General features: G+C 33.3%; 1 protein-coding gene across 5 annotated transcripts in view; it reads right to left on the bottom strand.

The window, feature by feature from the left end:
• The window catches only part of LOC121371713 (tricalbin-3-like), a 66685-nt gene that overhangs the window by 10880 nt on the left and 36783 nt on the right, over positions 1-19022 (bottom strand). For 2 of the 5 annotated variants that reach the window (XM_041497809.1, XM_041497807.1), the window contains exons 12-23: positions 18452-18541; positions 17157-17292; positions 16443-16524; positions 11911-11956; positions 8344-8389; positions 6721-6783; positions 5235-5374; positions 4279-4365; positions 2824-2892; positions 2279-2350; positions 658-926; positions 11-57 (exon numbers count right to left, since the gene is read on the bottom strand). In XM_041497809.1, coding sequence (XP_041353743.1) covers positions 11-57; positions 658-926; positions 2279-2350; positions 2824-2892; positions 4279-4365; positions 5235-5374; positions 6721-6783; positions 8344-8389; positions 11911-11956; positions 16443-16524; positions 17157-17292; positions 18452-18541 — 1147 coding nt within the window. Of the gene's footprint in view, positions 1-10; positions 58-657; positions 927-2278; positions 2351-2823; positions 2893-4278; positions 4366-5234; positions 5375-6720; positions 6784-8343; positions 8393-11910; positions 11957-16441; positions 16525-17156; positions 17293-18451; positions 18542-19022 lie in introns of all 5 variants that reach the window. The other 3 variants (XM_041497808.1, XM_041497811.1, XM_041497810.1) reach the window with 3 other exon arrangements.

Raw genomic sequence — 19022 nt, forward strand, 5'->3', positions numbered from 1 at the left:
CATAACTTACCTAGTGAAATGTTGTCCGATTTCTGTACAATAGCAACAGAGTTGACCCTGAAAGAATACAATGGCCTGAGAAATGTTTTGTAAATTAATATTTATATAAATTAAAGTCTAATGTTTAATAGAGAAGCATAAATTACAGATAAAGAAAAGTATGCAAAAGAATTCCCGATCCATATACAGGGAAACCCCTCTAAACCGAACACCCACAAGTAAACTGTCCTATAAGTTCAGGATGACTGAACCATTGAGAAAACACTAACAGAAAAAAATGGCAAATTTTGTTTGCAGGGATCTGTCTAATATAGTGTTTTCCTCAGCAAGTTTTAGCATGGTGCGGCATGCTGCCTGGAGACTAAACAAGCCTTTTTCAATAATTAATTCTAAACTTACCTTTATAAAACACTCAGAAAATATATTATTAATTAATTAAATATGTCTGTTATATATTTTGCAATTCATTTATTAAAGCAAGCCCATTAATTACATTTATTTTTATTTCAATAATTTTTTTGTCTTTAATGAAAATTAAAATGTGCCCTAAAATGGTGAAAATGCCTCAAAACACTATAATATGCTCTGCATACTATATCATGGAAGGATATAAATAAACCATTAAACCACAAAAAGTATACGTGATGGACATCTTACGATTCCGAATTCCTAAGTCCTATCTGTGTCCTTCGTCCGCCGGTACTCTCCTTCCTGGACATGGAGCTGTAGAGGGGTGACAGCCCCTGTCTACCTCTCTTGTTGACACTGACGTCCGAGGTCGAGCGACGCAGCTGACCTGACATGTTGTTGACCACGGCGAGGGAATGGCGTTTCTCGAGGGATATTGGGGTCGATGCCAGAACCGCGTTGTCAGGCAAATGAACAGAGTTCAGAAACGATTCATCTACCACCATTTTCGGAACAACCTGCTGACAAAAAGTTAAAATGTTTTCTTTTCTCCTTTTAGCTACAAAGTTGACGTAAATATAAACAGAGATGGGAAGAGGGAAAAACTAGAACTCATTCACACGAATTAATCTTTAAAACATTTATTTAAAATATAAACAAAGTGCCAAGTGGACCTGTACTATAATAGTGAGTGGATTCGTTTGACACGGTCAATGTTACTGTAATATATAGGCACATCCCTCGATATCAAATCACAAATGTCATACTAGTAATACAGTATTATTTGATTAGCTTTCTTTAAAGACCCTAATTTTTTGGCAGTGTAAAAAATATTTTTAGGTTTTTATGTACATGCCTTTTTACTATTAAATCATACATTACTAATACTTCAATTTCTTATATAAATTATTAATTTTAGCAAAGCCAGGTTTTCAGATGATTCTGGTATTTGCAGCAGGTCAAAATGTATTTTATGTATATTAGAAATGATATTTATCTTGGGAACTAGAGTCAATGACTTTAATCATCAAGGAAAATATTTATGGCATCCAAGTTAAACTGTAATTATTGGATGCTTATAAGGATCACCTAATTTTCAATGTGATAATAATTAGCATCAGTCAAAATATACTGACTTTGGTTACTCTGTTTTTGATGATGATTAGGATCACCTAATTTCCAGTGTTATATATACTGATGGAAAGAAATAAAGGAACATATAAATAGTAACATCAAATATTGACTACATCCAAAACCCTCACCCACAGCATCAGGAAGTGACCGGTCTCGGTGGCGTCATGGCAGGCCATTGGTCTACAGGCTGGTAGATACTGGGTTCGGATCCCAGTCGAGGCATGGGATTTTTAATCCAGATACCGACTCCAAACCCTGAGTGAGTGCTCCGCAAGGCTCAATGGGTAGGTGTAAAACACTTGCACCGACCAGTGATCCATAACTGGTTCAACAAATTCCATGGTTTGTGCTATCCTGTCTGTGGGAAGTGCAAATAAAAGATCCCTTGCTGCCGGTCGTAAAAAAGAGTAGCCTATGTGGCGACAGCGGGTTTCCTCTAAAAAACAGTGTCAGAATGACCATATGTTTGACGTCCAATAGCCGATGATAAGATACAAAATTCAATGTGCTCTAGTGGCGTCGTTAAATAAAACACACTTTACTTTTTTTTTTGCATCAGGAAGTTAACTGTTAGTGGCAACCAATACCACAGTACCGACATCCAGTCATACACAGCATCTCTGTATTTTATACAGACATAACCACTCTAGATTTAACTTTTATTTCCAATACCATGTATTCCCTTATTTCTTTCCATCAGTATAATTAACAATAATTTTAACTGAAGAACCCGTACTTTTGGTGACTCTGGTGGTGAATCAAAGACATCATTGCTGCCAGGTCGGTTAGCGGGTGAACCATCATCTTTCTGAAATAGAAATAAAATTAAGAACACAGGCATGTGTACAGGGAGGTGGGTCTTAGACTGTGGTGAGCAAAGTTTACGGGGGGGGGAAGCGAGTCATCCTCCCCTGGAAAATATGTTGAAAAGAAGAAAATGTGCTTGATCAGGATGGGGTTCGACTCCCAAAAACCCTAACCCTGGTCACATGCCTGGAACATTTTCCGAAGCTCAGGAGGAAATGTGACCGAATGTAGATGCCATAGATACACTGGAAAATTACAGCTATATGATTGGTTGTTTGGATGTTGTGACCAGTCCTTGGAGGAGAATTGTAAGTTTGGTGAGAGATCAGGATTTTAATTCTCTTTGTAATAACAATGTATGGTACCCAAATAAATAAACAATTTGTTGGGGTTTTTAAAACATGTAAGAATCATACTGGTTTTATACTCAAACAATTGAATAATAACTAATTATTACAAATAACAGTTAGGTACCATGTCCTTGCATCGCAGTTGTATTTTTCCTGACTTGGTTCTCTCAAGTGTAAACCATTCTGCCTTCCCCTGAAAATAACAAAATATGGTCAGAAACAATTCAAAAGTGTTAACCAATCGTTAAAACTGTTAAGGTAGTACTAAACCAAATAACTTCTGGCTGGGTCAAAGTTCGAGGTGCACCCAACTTTTGATAGAGAAGCTCTACAAGTCCTGTGATTGGTGATAAATGTGAGTGAAAAAAAAGAGTTTCATCTCAACAAAAAATGTATGCAATTTTATTTCATCTAGTATCACTGTGTCAAGTAGCGTTGTGCTTGAAACATGTGAGGGGTACTTGTAAAAAAAAAAAGTAATAAAACTTTGTGCAGGACTAGGGTAGTCAAGGACACTACCCGTTATCTCAGAAATGAGCAGTTTGACCCCAATTTTTTTCTGATTCACTTTAAGGGTGATGAGTGGTAGTATTTATATCTGTGGCATTTATGTAGATTGATAGGAGTTTTAGCCACATATGTTACTATACATATTGTCATCTATGGGATTTAATTTAGTAGTATACACCCTTAAAGGGACATTCCTGAGTTTGCTGCATTGTAAGATGTTTCCGACTAATAAAGTATTTCTACGATTAAACTTACATATTAAATATATTTTCTTGTTTAGAATATCAGTGTCTGTATATTCAATGTGTTTCTGTTCATCTTAATATTTGTAAGAAGCCCAAACTGGATTTTGTCTTCAAATAATTTCGTACATACGAAAAAAGATATTTTAGGAAATAAAACTATAAAAAAGATCAGAAACACATTTAATATACAGCCACTAGTATTTTATGCAGAAAAATATATTTGATATGTAATTACCATCGTTAAAAAGTTTCTGTTAGTCGATAACATCTTAAAAATTGCAGCAAACTCAGGAATGTCCGTTTAAAGATTACTGTAAAATATTAAATACATTTATGGAGATACACTGACTAGTTTTTAACATTTGGGACTGTATTAGAAAATCAATTCAGGTTTCACTTTCTATGTATCTATTAAATGTCTTTTATCCTGCAATCACTGTTTCTATTGACAGAATATGATGACGGATAAAGCAAAGTCGTATCCTGCTACTACAGGATATGACTTTTGACGTCATTCATGTGACATCACACACATAGCTACATCACAAAATCACTCATTTGACCTCATACAATGCGGTTTAAATAACAGAAATAATAGCTTTTCCCCTTAATTTTTATGGTTTGCAGGATAAAAATAATAACTAGTTAATGATGTCAGAATTTCCCATTCTTAGCTTCATAGGATAAAGCAGATATCTGACGTCATTAACTAGTTATTCTCTGTGTAACATTGTGATCCTATCATCAGTATGTGTGAGGTGTTTTATATTGGTGTATCTATTACATGTGTTTAAAGGTAACCTATTGATATATTTTGTTATTACCTTAATAACAAGCTGTTTGAGTCTTTCCACAGTAAGAACAACTTTCCCCATGAAGTCTTTACCAATGACATCATTGTCATACACTTCCTAAAATGACAGAACATACATGATGATTTTAATATACATCAAAAACCACATACATCTGAATTCAAACAAGCATTCTGAGAGTACTGCTAAAGCAATACATGTCCCCTACCAGGCCGAAAATTTTTTTCGTATCTTGTAAGTTTGAGGGTCGTAACTCAGTGACAAATGGGTAAATCACTATGAAAGTTAAACTTGGTCTGTAATAGTACATGATAATGTTATATACAAAATTCTATCTCAATAGCTTCATGTATTGAAGAAAAAAAAATGTCTGGAAAAGACATTTTCGTATCTCCTAAGTTGAAGGGCCATAACTGTGTCAAAAATGGGTATGAAAGTCCAACTTGATCTGTAACAGTACATGATAAAGCTATACACAAAATGTCAGCTCAATATCTTCAGGCATTGTGTAAAAACCATCTGATAAACTACATGTGGGACAGACGGACGGACAGACAGGACAGAGATGAAACCTATTCACTCCTCCGGTTGGACAGGTTGGGGACTAATAAATCAAAGAATACAGTACTATATTCATCATTAACAAAACAAGTACTATATTTCATATAAGTAGGTCAATAAGTAGGTTTTCTTTGCTAAATCATTAAAGTACTATACTGGATATTGTCAAACATTAATAAGTATACAAACTTATCATTTGTCAAACATTAATAAGTTTACAAACAGATTTTAAAATATTATAACATTCATGAAAAGTGTTTTGAAGTTGGCAGCGAAACATTCTAAATATGTGAATGATTAATGCATTCCTTGATTTCCATTCTTACATGGAATTGAGCTTGCTGTGATGTCTGTCCAGGACAGTAAATGATTAATATTTTGTATAGTAAAAAACAGAAGATTCGTACAATGGCAAATGCTGTGTCCTCGGCTGGCAACTCCAAAGTGACAGTTTCATTCCACTTTGGAAACAAGGTCTTCTTCTTGATATTTGTTGTGAACACTTTCTTCCCGTCAACCATGAGAACACAAAAGGGATCACTGAAGCCTGAAATTGATTTACAACACTAAGAAACTGATTATATCTACATCACAATGGTGCACAATTTGTCACATACCATTTTATAAAATTATCATAAATACACGGCTCACCCTGTACATGGCCAAATCAGCCAATTGCTGATCTTTATACAAAGTGGCTACAACATTTAGTCTTTGGCTAATAAAATATTCCTTAAATTTACCACATTTTAATCTATTTCAAAGAAATTCTCTACATATCTGAAGATTGACTAAATCAAAATTTGTTCCAGTGTGAGCACTCTGAATACTCAGGATTTTAATTCTATTTGTAATAATAATTGACACCCAAATAATTAAACAATATGTTTTTTTTTTTTTAAACAGACAAGAATTATATTGGCTTTATATTCAAATAATTTATTTATGGCTAATTATTATAAATAACGAACTTTAACCTTAAGGAAAGAAATGTTTTATTTAACGATGCACTCAACACATTTTATTTACGGTTATATGGCGTCAGACATATGGTTACGGATCACACAGATTTTGAGAGGAAACCCGCTGTCGCCACTACATGGGCTACTCTTTCCGATTAGCAGCAAGGGATCTTTTATTTGTGCTTCCCACAGGCAGGATAGCACAAACCATGGCCTTTGTTGAACCAGTTATGGATCACTGGTCGGTGCAAGTGGTTTACACCTACCCATTGAGCCTTGTGGAGCACTCACTCAGGATTTGGAGTCGGTATCTGGATTACAACTCCCATGCCTCGACTGGGATCCGAACCCAGTACCTACCAGCCTGTAGACCGATGGCCTAACCACTACGCCACCGAGGCCGGTTTAACCTTAAGGATGCTAAAACTAAATATTACACTGCAAGTGAACCCGGTTACTTGTGTGACATACACATATACTATTATAGTTACGGTATAAATTATCATGTGGTATGGAAGTGAGGAAGGAAGGAAGGAAGAAAATGTTTTATTTAACGATGCACTCAACACATTTTATTTACGGTTATATGGAGTCAGACATATGGTTACGGACTAAAGAGGTATTGAAAGAGGAAAACCGCTGTCACCATTTCATGGGCTACTCTTTTCAATTAGCAGCAAGGGATCTTTTATATGCACCACCCCCAAACAGGACAGTACATACCACAGCCTTTGTTACACCAGTTGTGGAGCACTGGCTGGAACGAGAAATAGCCCAATGGGTCTACAGACGGGGATCGATCCTAGACTGACTGCGCATCAAATGAACACTTTACCACTGGGCTACGTCCCACCCCACGGAAGTGAATATGCATGGGATTCTGGTTATGGTGGGCAGTCCAAGTCAAGTTGACAGATGTAACTTGTCTTACCATTGCGATCCATGGGAACAAGATCCTTGCCTTGTAAAATGGTCAGCTCTAGAATGGTTTTGCCTGCAACAACAACCCAAAACCTACAGATATTATATTAATTAGCAGAACATTTTAGTTTACAGGCATAACAAAATATATGCAAACAAAATCCAAAAAAATAAACACTCAGTAAATTTCTATTGAAACAATTTGTTTTTAAATGCTGACTATTTAAACAAGCATTTTGAGAGTACTGCTAAAGCAATACACATCCCCTACCTGACCCAACAATTTTTCTTATCTCCTAAATTCAAGGGCCAAACATCTGTAAAAAGTGGGTAAATCACCATGAAAGTTAAACTTAATCAGTAACAGTACATGATAAAGCTATATACAAAATTTCACCTCAATATTTTCAGGTATTGCAAAACAAAAGTGCAGAAAACTATTTTTCATATCTCCAAAATTCAAGGGCCATAACTCTGTCAAAAATGGGTAAATTGTCATGAAAGTTAAACTTCATCTGTAACAGTACATGATAAAGCTATATACAAAATTTCAGTTCAATATCTCAAGGCCTTCTAAAAAAGAAGTCCGGAAAAACTATTTTCACATTGCCTATGTTCAAGGGCCATAACTCCATCAAAAATGGGTAGATCACCATGAAAGTCAAACTTTCAAGGGTCATAACTCTGGTTGGACCGGTAGGGGACTAATAAAATACATATCTGGAGTAGTAAGACACAAATTATGTCTTAATTTACCACCCATAGATTACAGCATAAAATAGTTTATTACACAAAACTTCACAAGACTAAATTGCAATTACAAATTTAATAGGGATCAAGAACAAAGAGAAATGAAACTATATTTCAGTTATATTTAAGCCCATAACACAATGTGTATTTTCAAGGAATTAAATAAAAAGATATTTTTAAAGAAAGGTTAGAAACATTTACAGAAATAAAACAAAAAAATAGATACATATTCTAATGATGGTGAATAAATAACTTTCAAATGGATTTATAAATAAACAGATTAAGGGTCAAACAGACAGGATCAACTAAAAGCATGCAAATCTGTATATCAACTCAAATTTGTTACAGTAAATAAACAGAACTTCACATGTTGTTTTCGCTTCCTATTTATTGCATGAGTTTATTTGCGCAAGAATATATACCACAAGACCGTGTAACAGTCGAGTGATATGTTCTTTAGTAAAATAAATGAGTCCAATAAATAGGAAGCGAAAACAATGTATGTGAAGTTCTGTATTTATTACATACCTTCTTTTATGTTTTACAAAAACGTTTTTTAATTTAATGTCATAATACTTTGTTGAATCTCCAATCAAAACTCCTTTCATGGATTTACTAAACGTTACGAATCATACTCTGCGCCAGCCTTGTGTAATGTTTCAAATACGTTGTGACGTCATTTGTAAATCATATATGACGTCAGTAAATAAAAGGAGCTAACTGCAGTAAAAATAAAAAGGGAATTCTCCTTTTAAATTTATCACATGGTTTCAAAATGTCTTTATCACTGTAGTAAGATTGAATATGTATGTAATAAAAAGCATTATGGTATACAGAATCAGGTGTATAAAATGTTTTTAATATGTTGTATGTTATATCATACCCTGTAGGTAGTCTTCAATATAAGAAACACTTGACGTCTTTGTGGCCTGAAAATTAACAATGAAACATAGGATCAAACGACATTTTTTTAGATTTTAGAAAAAAACTTTTGATGTAAATTCCATCAATTCAAAGTGCAACTTTGACAAATAATTCCTATTTGAATTAACTTTTATACATCACTTTTTCTGTGAAAATTATAATACTGTTTCAATTAAGGTTTTTTAAGATCATAAAAAGCAACAGATTAATTAAAACCAAAACTACAAACCTCACCAATTTTTAAATAAATGTTTCATCACAGATAAAACATTTGGATTGAAATCTTTATAGATAAGGTGTATATATAATTATAATATTCTCTAATAAACCATTCAGGAGATGACAATTTTATGTGTATGTGCAAATAAATATAAGCAGACAGTGGATGGATAATAATTAGCCAGTTAAGATTGTAAGACATGTGAAATTACATAATTCTGAAGGACAATAATCACAAAGCAGTGAACTAAAACAAACTGCTCGGCAAAAACATCAAAGTAAACTGACAATTCGTCCATGCATTAACACATACACTACAGTTTCGGCAAGTGTTGCAGATCTTTGAACTGTAAAATTACATTTTAACAATGAGTCATAATCTGAGCCATTGATGTCAAATACAGAATGAGAGAATGATGAATCCCTGCTAAAGTCAATTGATAATGTTGGAATCATGTTTTATTTATCATTTATGAATATTTTAGTACACAAATTCATAATGGATTTTGTATAATTTAGATAAAATTAGTGTCCGGAATTGGTTGGTATTTCATCATTGATTATAATTGATTTGTACCAACCAATCAACTTTTGATTACACAATTGTTTATAATTATTTTAAAATAAGAAAGATTTAATCAAAAGGACAATGTACCTGTTGTCATGCTCACAAAGATGGTTAATTTTACCTTTAATAACCATTAAAATGTTATACATGAAAACAAACCCAGCCACAACATATTTACATGAATTCCATCATCTAAACTGGTGGAACAATTGCAGTCAACATTTTCCCACACAATCGATTTATGGATTTTTATAATCAATCATCACATCGGTAGAGCCAAACCGATCAATTTTCGATTATAATAGATCAGGTTACTCCTGATTAACACCAAAGGTTTCTATGTGTTCTTCCCACAAATAAGATTGCACATACAATGATGTTTGAATTCCCAATCATAGAGCACTGGCTGAAAGGGAAATGTGTCCAATAAAAACATTAATCCTGTGATCCACTGCATTGCAGGCGAAATCTCTGTCACCGAGCCACAGGATGGCTACATGCTGCTCCTTATAATGCTTTTTATAACAATTTGCACAACACAACATAACAATAATGTACACACACCTAATCATTTTATTTCTCAATCTAATCTAAGTAATTTCTCAATCTAATCTACTCATGCAGTTACAAAGCTCAGTAAATAAAATCTTATACATATTATTAACTCTTAATGAACAGAACCAAAGACAAATCACCCAGATATTCCAATATACATTATATTAGTTGAATGTCTATGAAAAACAGTCACCAACAGGATAAGTATCTCTCTGTGTTATTTATTGTGTACTGGTTGACCAAAATACATTATACAACTACACATTGAAGGTTGGTAGTCAAATAGAGTTATGTACACTTACTTCTAAGAAAAAAACTTTTCCAATGAACAGAGCCATCATACAGAGATTAAAATTGAGCTCCACAGGGGTTGAATTTTTTTTAAGGCAAATGTTGCCTGTGGTTTAATAGCATAAATTAAAGCACCACGGCAATTTGGATAGGAATCGAGGGAAACTTTTCCTTCAAAAGAGGGGCACAAAGACAGCTTACTTTCTGTCAAGTTTTCTCAAACAAAAATGATTTCAGTCTGATTTCTTGGGCTCTAGTCTATGCAGTTTGTTAGATACAGATGCATTTATCCAATGATACTTATATTATCTTACAACATGGAATGTATGGGAAAGGCACGGTGGAAAAACACTTTTTTGTTACCTTTATTACCCTAGAGTATCACATGGTAATGTTAAAGTCACAAAAATTTTCTTAACCATGTCTAATTTTTTAAATACAGCGATGGTAAAATTCGAACCCTGGCTCAAGACCCAAGTTGAAACCTATGACAGATACACACATGCTTCATATTTAGGGGTTGTTTTTAATGCTTATTGCATGGAAAAGAGACATTTGTTTGTCCCATAAAGAAGTAACACTTTTAATAAATAAAACAAATATAGTCAATTGCGATTTTTCAGTATTCTCAAACCATGCATTAAACTAAGGCAATGCTATGATTTACACTTCAAATAACCTGCAAATTGTTAACTTAACTTTAACTGGGAATAAAATAAAATGTAATTAATTTTTTTAAAAGGTCCTGAAACAGTTTTCTCCACCCTATAATGATATTATAAAATAAGAATCACCAGGCCAACATTGATTATGTAACTATAAAAACATGAAAAAAAACTATTTTAAAGAAGTATAGTTTTATTAAATATACTATTTTTGAATGTCAGCATTTCATAAACTAAAAACAAAAGCTTCTAATATCCATCTGTTTTGCTCTTAATTTAAACCAGATCATGGATAAAACTAAATGTATGTGCCAATAAATGGAAACCAGAAACTGAAAACAATAATTCCTTTAAATTAACAATGTCAACGAACAAATAATACAAAATTCAGTGCATGCAGTTTTCAATATTTATTTCATTTTTCAATTTCTAATAACAAATTTTAAATTATTTAAATTTCCATAACTGAATGACTGGTCATCCCTTTCAAAAAGAAAAAGATACTTGGTAAAAATTAATTTTATTAGTGTTGTTAAAAAAAATACAATATTAAGCACTTGACAATATACACATTTTTCCTTTATCAGCAAATTTCAAAATGGTATAAGAAGTGACAAATTTGACAATTGTTTTGCAATTAAAAAATATCTTCTTTATTAAGCAACGATTGAATTTAAATTTAATTTTTGCAGAAATAAATTTTGCTACCAACTCATCATGGAAGGTTAAGTGGATTATAATAACAGTAATACTGATAATATTAAATGATAGCCAATAATGAATTTTGTAATAATTATACTGTTAATACATTGAGTAGGATAAATTATTTACATTTTGTTGAGAACAATAATATTAAATGTTAGCCAATAATTAATTTTATAATAAATATACTTTTAACACACTGAGTAAATAAATTATTTAAATTTTTAAAGAAAAATAATACTAAATACAATGGACTGTAATAATAATAGTAGTAGTATTAAATGTCAGGCAATAATTAATTTTATACTAATTATATTGTTAATACATAGAATAGTATAAATTAATTAAATTTTGTTGAGAAAAATAATACCAAATTAAATGATATGAAAGCAAATTAGTAACATGTAATGGCATTGCAGATAAATTCTTTTGAACCGTGCCCACTGCCATCGTGGATGGACATTCATGCTGACAACACAGATAGCAACATGCTCTGATCGCAATGATCAGCAGCTATAAGTGATACCTGGTCTTCTTGATCCGTGGCAATGCGAATATAAGCCTTGCTCTGTTTGCAGAAAAATGAAACAGTGGGGAAAAATGAAACAGTGGTGATGATGAAGACATGAGAATTAGAAAAAATCTTAACAGTCTACCACAACTATATCTACGTAATATGGATCTAAAAATCATGTGAACTAAATAATAAAGAAGCAGACTTTCATTTTTGAAGATAATGAATGCAAATGTGCACCTGCATGACTTTAATCTGATAGGTACAAAACACTGCATCCCTACTTTGTAGGAACTGCACATTTATTTTTATTTTCCAACACTGACAAATAGTTTTAAAATATACATTACGCAGTGATTAAAACAAGATTCTTACAAATGTTATAATTAATATCACAGGAGACAAATAATAATGTTCCTTGATAAGATTCCTCTCCAATATTGAGAAATTAATTTTCTCATTATCTTCAGCTTTTCAGGTAATATTTAAACTGTGTTAAAGTCTACTAATAGTCTTTTTACAACATAATACTATCTCCCCTTCTGACCACCTATACCTAGCGCCAGTGATATTGAGTAAACTATACCATACCATAGATGATATCCACACCAGGCTATATCCCCATCTGACCACCTATACCTAGCGCCAGCGATATTGAGTAAACTATACCATACCATAGATGATATCCACACCAGGCTATATCCCCTTCTGACCACCTATACCTAGCGCCAGTGATATTGAGTAAACTACACCATACCATAGATGATATCCACAACAGGCTATCTCCCCTTCTGACCACCTATACCTAGCGCCAGCGATATTGAGTAAACTATACCATACCATAGATGATATCCACACCAGGCTATATCCCCATCTGACCACCTATACCTAGTGCCAGTGATATTGAGCAAACTAGACCATACTGTAGATGATATCCACACCAGGCTATATCCCCATCTGACCACCTATACCTAGCGGCAGTGATATTGAGTAAACTATACCATACCATAGATGATATCCACACCAGGTTATCTTCCCTTCTGACCACCTATACCTAGCGCCAGTGATATTGAGTAAACTAGACCATACAGTAGATGATATCCACACCAGGCAATATCCCCATCTGTCCACCTATACCTAGTGCCGGTGATATTGAGTAAACTAGACCATACCGTAGATGATATCCACACCAGGCTATCTCCCCTTCTGACCACCTATACCTAGCGCCAGTGATATTGAGTAAACTATACCATACCGTAGATGATATCCATACAGGGCTATCTCCCCTTCTGACAACCTATACCTCGCGCCAGTGATATTGAGTAAACTATACCATACTGTAGATGATATCCATACAAGGCTATCTCCCCTTCTGACAACCTATACCTAGCGCCAATGATATTGAGTAAACTATACCATACCGTAGATGATATCCATACAAGGCTATCTCCCCTTCTGACAACCTATACCTAGCGCCAGTGATATTGAGTAAACTATACCATACCGTAGATGATATCCATACAAGGCTATCTCCCCTTCTGACAACCTATACCTAGCGCCAGTGATATTGAGTAAACTATACCATACCGTAGATGATATCCATACAAGGCTATCTCCCCTTCTGACAACCTATACCTAGCGCCAGTGATATTGAGTAAACTATACCATACCGTAGATGATATCCATACAAGGCTACCTCCCCATCTGACCACCTATACCTAGCGGCAGTGATATTGAGTAAACTAGACCATACTGTAGATGATATCCACATATGAACATGAAGTTAAGAGCAAAAGGGTTAAAATTCAACCACAAAAAAGATGACAAAATATAATAAAATACAATCAACAAATGAGATCAAATCAAAATGTGAAACTAAGTTTCATCACATGATTCCCATAAATTAACTTACTGAAACTTAAATTATATATCTCATAATCGCTAAAAATAAAAAATATCTGTGGCACATTTGTACTGACGTTTAGAGCTAGGTGTATATATATATATATATATACAGTTGAATCCTGTTGGCTCGAACCCTGTCGGTGCCCAAGAAAGTGTTGGACTCATCGGGTAGTTCGACCGAACCAGATATTTCCGTAACAACAATTAGAAAATTGAATTAGATACATATTCGAGGGAAATATAGATAATAATACAGACGGGACTGATAATTTAGTTCGAGCGAAAGCTTATAGTCGACCCTGGGCATGTTCGACCCATCAACAGTTAATATAAGGGTTTATCAACAAAAAACTCGGGACTTCGTTTTTGGTTCGAGCGTTGTGGTGTGATCGACCCTTCTGAGGTCGAGCCAACGAGATTCTACTGTATATATATATATCTATATCTATATGTATATGTATATATATATATCTATATATATATCTATATATATATCTAACTGACAATGTTAGGAAATCTAATGAGATGGACAAGCAAAAAACTACTCCTACAGAACAAACATAGTAGCATTGTGTAAAAAAAGACATTTGTGGGTTTTAGAAAGAGAACATTTAAGAAAGAAAAGTAAATATTAGTTTGTATAAAAAAATTAAATAATTATCGCAGTCTGTAAAGCTCATTCAAGAAGTGACAGAACACTGGCTTGACCTCCATCTGACCTTCAGATGACACATAACAAACAATACATAATGCCAAACAAATAATATTTCTTGCGTCATTTTGTTAAATTGCAAATGAGTAAATACCTCCATCCCCTCAAAAAAAAAAAAATCATGCCACCAATTACTGTGGTAATAATAATTGAGCAATTTGAAGAAAGTTGTCGGTAATAAATAAACTTACTGCAAACAATTCTGCTAAAGTACTTAACATCCCTACTGTATTCCATAAAAATATCTCCCACAATAATAGCATTTTAACTGAAGAAAACATTCCTATTAAACAGGAGGGAAATGTAACAGCATATATAACACATCATCAATTACTGTGGAGCTTATAAAGTTACTTGTTAGGGTGTTGTGTTAAGCACAAATATATAATAAATTATCTCCAATTGAAATGTTATTTCTAAAGTGAAAATTGTAGCAAAAGTGTAAAAATGGAATCGTTATGTGCCAGTGTGTGAAAGTTTGTTGACAAATTGAAAAAACTAGTATCAAAACAATTTCTCTGGGATATACATAAGGTACCTATGTGTTATATATTCAATTACAACAATTTCAACAAACATATACCAGGTACATATACGAGGTTTACACAAATGAAAAAAAAAAGAAAAAAAATCCCAATTAAGTGATGTGACCATATTGACAGAAGCGTAAACCTTGTCAGACAACACGTTGGCCAATTTTCTCAAGGATGTGTATAGAATTTATTGAGTATTTGAAACAATAAAAATATATTAGAAAAAAAGAATATTTGAGTACACGTTGAATAAATAGCATTATTAGTTTGGGCAGTTTGATTTTTTTCTTGATCGTTTGCCTGCAGAATTGTTGGTTATTGCTTTCTGTTTGTACACTTGAAGTTCATGACTCATGCACATGTTAGATACAATGGTAATTGATGACTCACGAGATTGAATGATGGTATGATACAACATACATATACCAGTATGCATAAAAACAAATTCAGGATAATACAAAAGAAAATAAATGGCTGGAGTAATGTTAATTTATTGCCTTGAGAATATATTACTAATTTCCAAGAAATCTCAAAACTAAACTTGAAATAACACAAATCACCAAGTTCAGCCAGGTTAAAGGTCAAGGTCAAGGTGAACTATAAGGGCAGACATGTTAAATGCAGTATGCAATGAAACTGACATGAAGGCATCCATAACACACAGATGAAAACAACCATTACAAAGGATGAAAGATGAAGTGATGTTATAACTTCTTAGCTTTGAAAAGACGCCAAAGATAGCAAATTAATGAAAGACATTCGTTCCCTATTAATGATTCAAACTATAGTTAGCTAAAATAAAAAGCAATGTCAAGCAACAATCGTTTTGTTACATATAATTATATAGTTTACAGAAATTAATTTTTAAAATACTTAGCTGTAGCCTAAATGACAACTAACCTGTACCTACAAACAAAAAACAATTATTATGTTCAAAAGCTTAATTAAAATAATTTGTTTAAAACCAGATAAAGCAGGCGATAAAATAAAATGTCTAAAAATATATTTGTAACTTAACTTGACTTTTGCGTTAATCAGTGATGTACCAATATGTTGAAATGAAATGCTTAATAATGCAAGGGGTGTTATATTACTAAAGCAATGACTCTTCTTAATCTATGAGTAAATCGGATATCAAAAACGCACAAAACTGAATATTACTGAGAAATGATAAATGTTGGATGTAATGAAAATGAATAAATAATAATGCTACATTTGTCATTAATGAAACTTTCATTTCAATTCAAATGTTCCACAAGTGCTTAATGTTCATAACATAGTTAGGATGAAAGATGAGATTTGAAAATATGAACAATGGCCAAGCACGAAATTAAAACTTGTTTCAGTAAATAACCGTAGAGCTGCATATAGAAGTGAAAACTGGAGTGCCACTTACAACTGAGGCGGGAGATACCATGTCTTCTGTGTACAAGTAGTCTTTCTTGTTCATGCTCTCACTAAACGTTCGAAATCGCTCTGAAATGAAACTTGTTCAATAAGGCAAAAAAAAAGAGGATTTCTACAGTTTCCCAACAACCCTATTTTTCCCTGCCAACCTTAAATTTGTTTTGTTTAACCCACCTTTTTTAAATAAAAAAAGAGAAGAAAAAAAGAGAGTAAAACAACTCCAATAGAACAAAACTTTCTGTCACTTTAAGGAGAAGATCATTTGCAGTTTCTACTACGAAATCAACAAACAAAAAATTCATACCTTCCTACCCAATTTTTTCACCATGAAACCTTAAAGAAACCTTTATTTTGGGCCTAATGTACTTTGCAAATCACTACTTAAATTATACAATGTGAAGCATTTTGTTGTTGAAAGTGATATGAAATTACCACAGATTGAAACGAATATATCTAATGGTTCTAAATCTTTACAATCAACTTATCTACCATGGGTACAGTCTCCACATTCATTATTAGAGAGCACCCACTGTATTTACAAATTTATATTCTTTATTTATGAAATTTTTATTAAAATGCAATATAAAAGTTAGGAGAAAACTATTCTAACAGTTGTTAAGCAGTGTCCCGGAATGTCATTTATTTATTGCTGCATAATAAATAAGTATTATTGTACCTCAAAACCAAAGCATCACATTTACCTGACTTTGATACCGAGGGGACCGGTCTGAACACAACCGACACTGTGATTTGCCCACATGCCTTGTCAATAACATAGCCCTCGGAAGGTTTGTTGTACCCAAGTGTCAGCGATCTCTTTATGACACAACTTTCTTCCTGCAAAAAAGAGATATCAAACAGATTTTATAGCTAGTGTCATCTTGCTAGGAAAGTCTACTAGGTAAGGATATCTTATTTCTAAACGCATTGCCAAATATGTTGAATATTTTATTTTATTTTATTTTATTTATGTGTTGTCAAATGTGGCAGATACAGGGAATTTGGAAAATGGGGGAGGACGCACCATTGTATTTTTCACCTTTTGTTGGAACTTGACAATCTTGAGGCATTGCAAAACAAGAGTCTGGAAAACACATTTTCTTATCTCCTAAATTCAAAGGCCTCTGTCAAAAATTGTCATGAAAGTCAAACTTGATCTATAATAGTACATGATAAAGCTATACACAAAATTTCAGCTCAGTATCTTGAGGGGAAAAAGTCCACAAAACTAATTTTTGTAGCTCCTTAATTCAAGGGCCATAACTCTGTCAAAAATGGGTAAATTGTCATGAAAGTCAAACTTGATCTGTTATAATACTGTAAATCAGGAAATGTTAGTGAACATAAAATTTAAACAAATTTAGCGAGGCCACACAAGATGCTAATATTTTGTGACACTAAATTTAAAGAGATGTACAACAGACTGTCCCGAAAATCGTTTGTGTGACTGAATTGTCGCCAATTAACTGAACACACAACAATGGTTGCATGCTACCGATTAAACCAAAATGGATAGCAAACAATAGTTTGCATGCACATTCTGCAATGTTCTACTATAATTCAGCTGTCTATAAGCTACATGTCAAAATAGATCAACAGTATTATTTAACCCGATCCTACAGCTTGAGCTTTTCCTTTTTTCAGTCTCTGATATGATGACATCGCTAAAGTTCTATGTCACTAATATGTCACATATTTGGATTTCGCTAAATTTTAAGATCGCTAATATTTTATGGTTTCCAGCATATGATAAATCTATAGACAAAATTTCATCTCAATATCTTGATGAATTGTGAAAAAAACATCCGGAAAACTATATGTGGAACAGACAGATGGACAGACAGACGGATGGACAGACAGCCAGACACATGCACACACACACAAGGACAGGACAGACAGACAGACACAAGGACAGCTATGAAACATAGAGTCACCTCTAGTTGGACAGGTAGGAGGCTAATAACAAAGGTATAATTAAATAAAACTGGTTTGTTACCTCATTGAGCGTCAGGTGAGCAGAACCGAGGAAATCATCATCAATGATGTTCGTTCCATCCCAGTCAAACACAAAGAACGACAGTGAGGTCTAAAATTAAATAATTCATAATTATTTCAATAGTCAATCACAATTAGTGGCAGAAATATTTGTATCACATAATGGTTACTTGAATTTGAAAACAATTTTCACACAGAAATGTAACCTCAGGTTGAGGATAATATAATGACATATTTATTCTACTAATTTTACAGAGTTAGTATTGACAGACACATGCACTAGATGTTCCAAACAATGTCAGATGACATTTAAAATAAATATACAATTTTTATAAAATATTAAAGCCGCACACCCTAGTTCCATCCAGCGAAAATAAATTATAATTTGGTTAATCTACAAACCTGTAACACACTTAGATCACGTTTTTATCAAATGGAGTGAAAAAGCAGGTTTTATATCGATAAATACCATGGGAATCCCCATGTCCCAATTGCTTGAAATAATTTTGAAAGTTTGTATTCTGATGTCACCGGTAGATGTCGCTCGAAGCACAATAATGCCTACGTCACGA

This window comes from Gigantopelta aegis, chromosome 4, assembly GCF_016097555.1.
Source record: "Gigantopelta aegis isolate Gae_Host chromosome 4, Gae_host_genome, whole genome shotgun sequence".
NCBI lineage: Eukaryota > Metazoa > Mollusca > Gastropoda > Neomphalida > Peltospiridae > Gigantopelta > Gigantopelta aegis.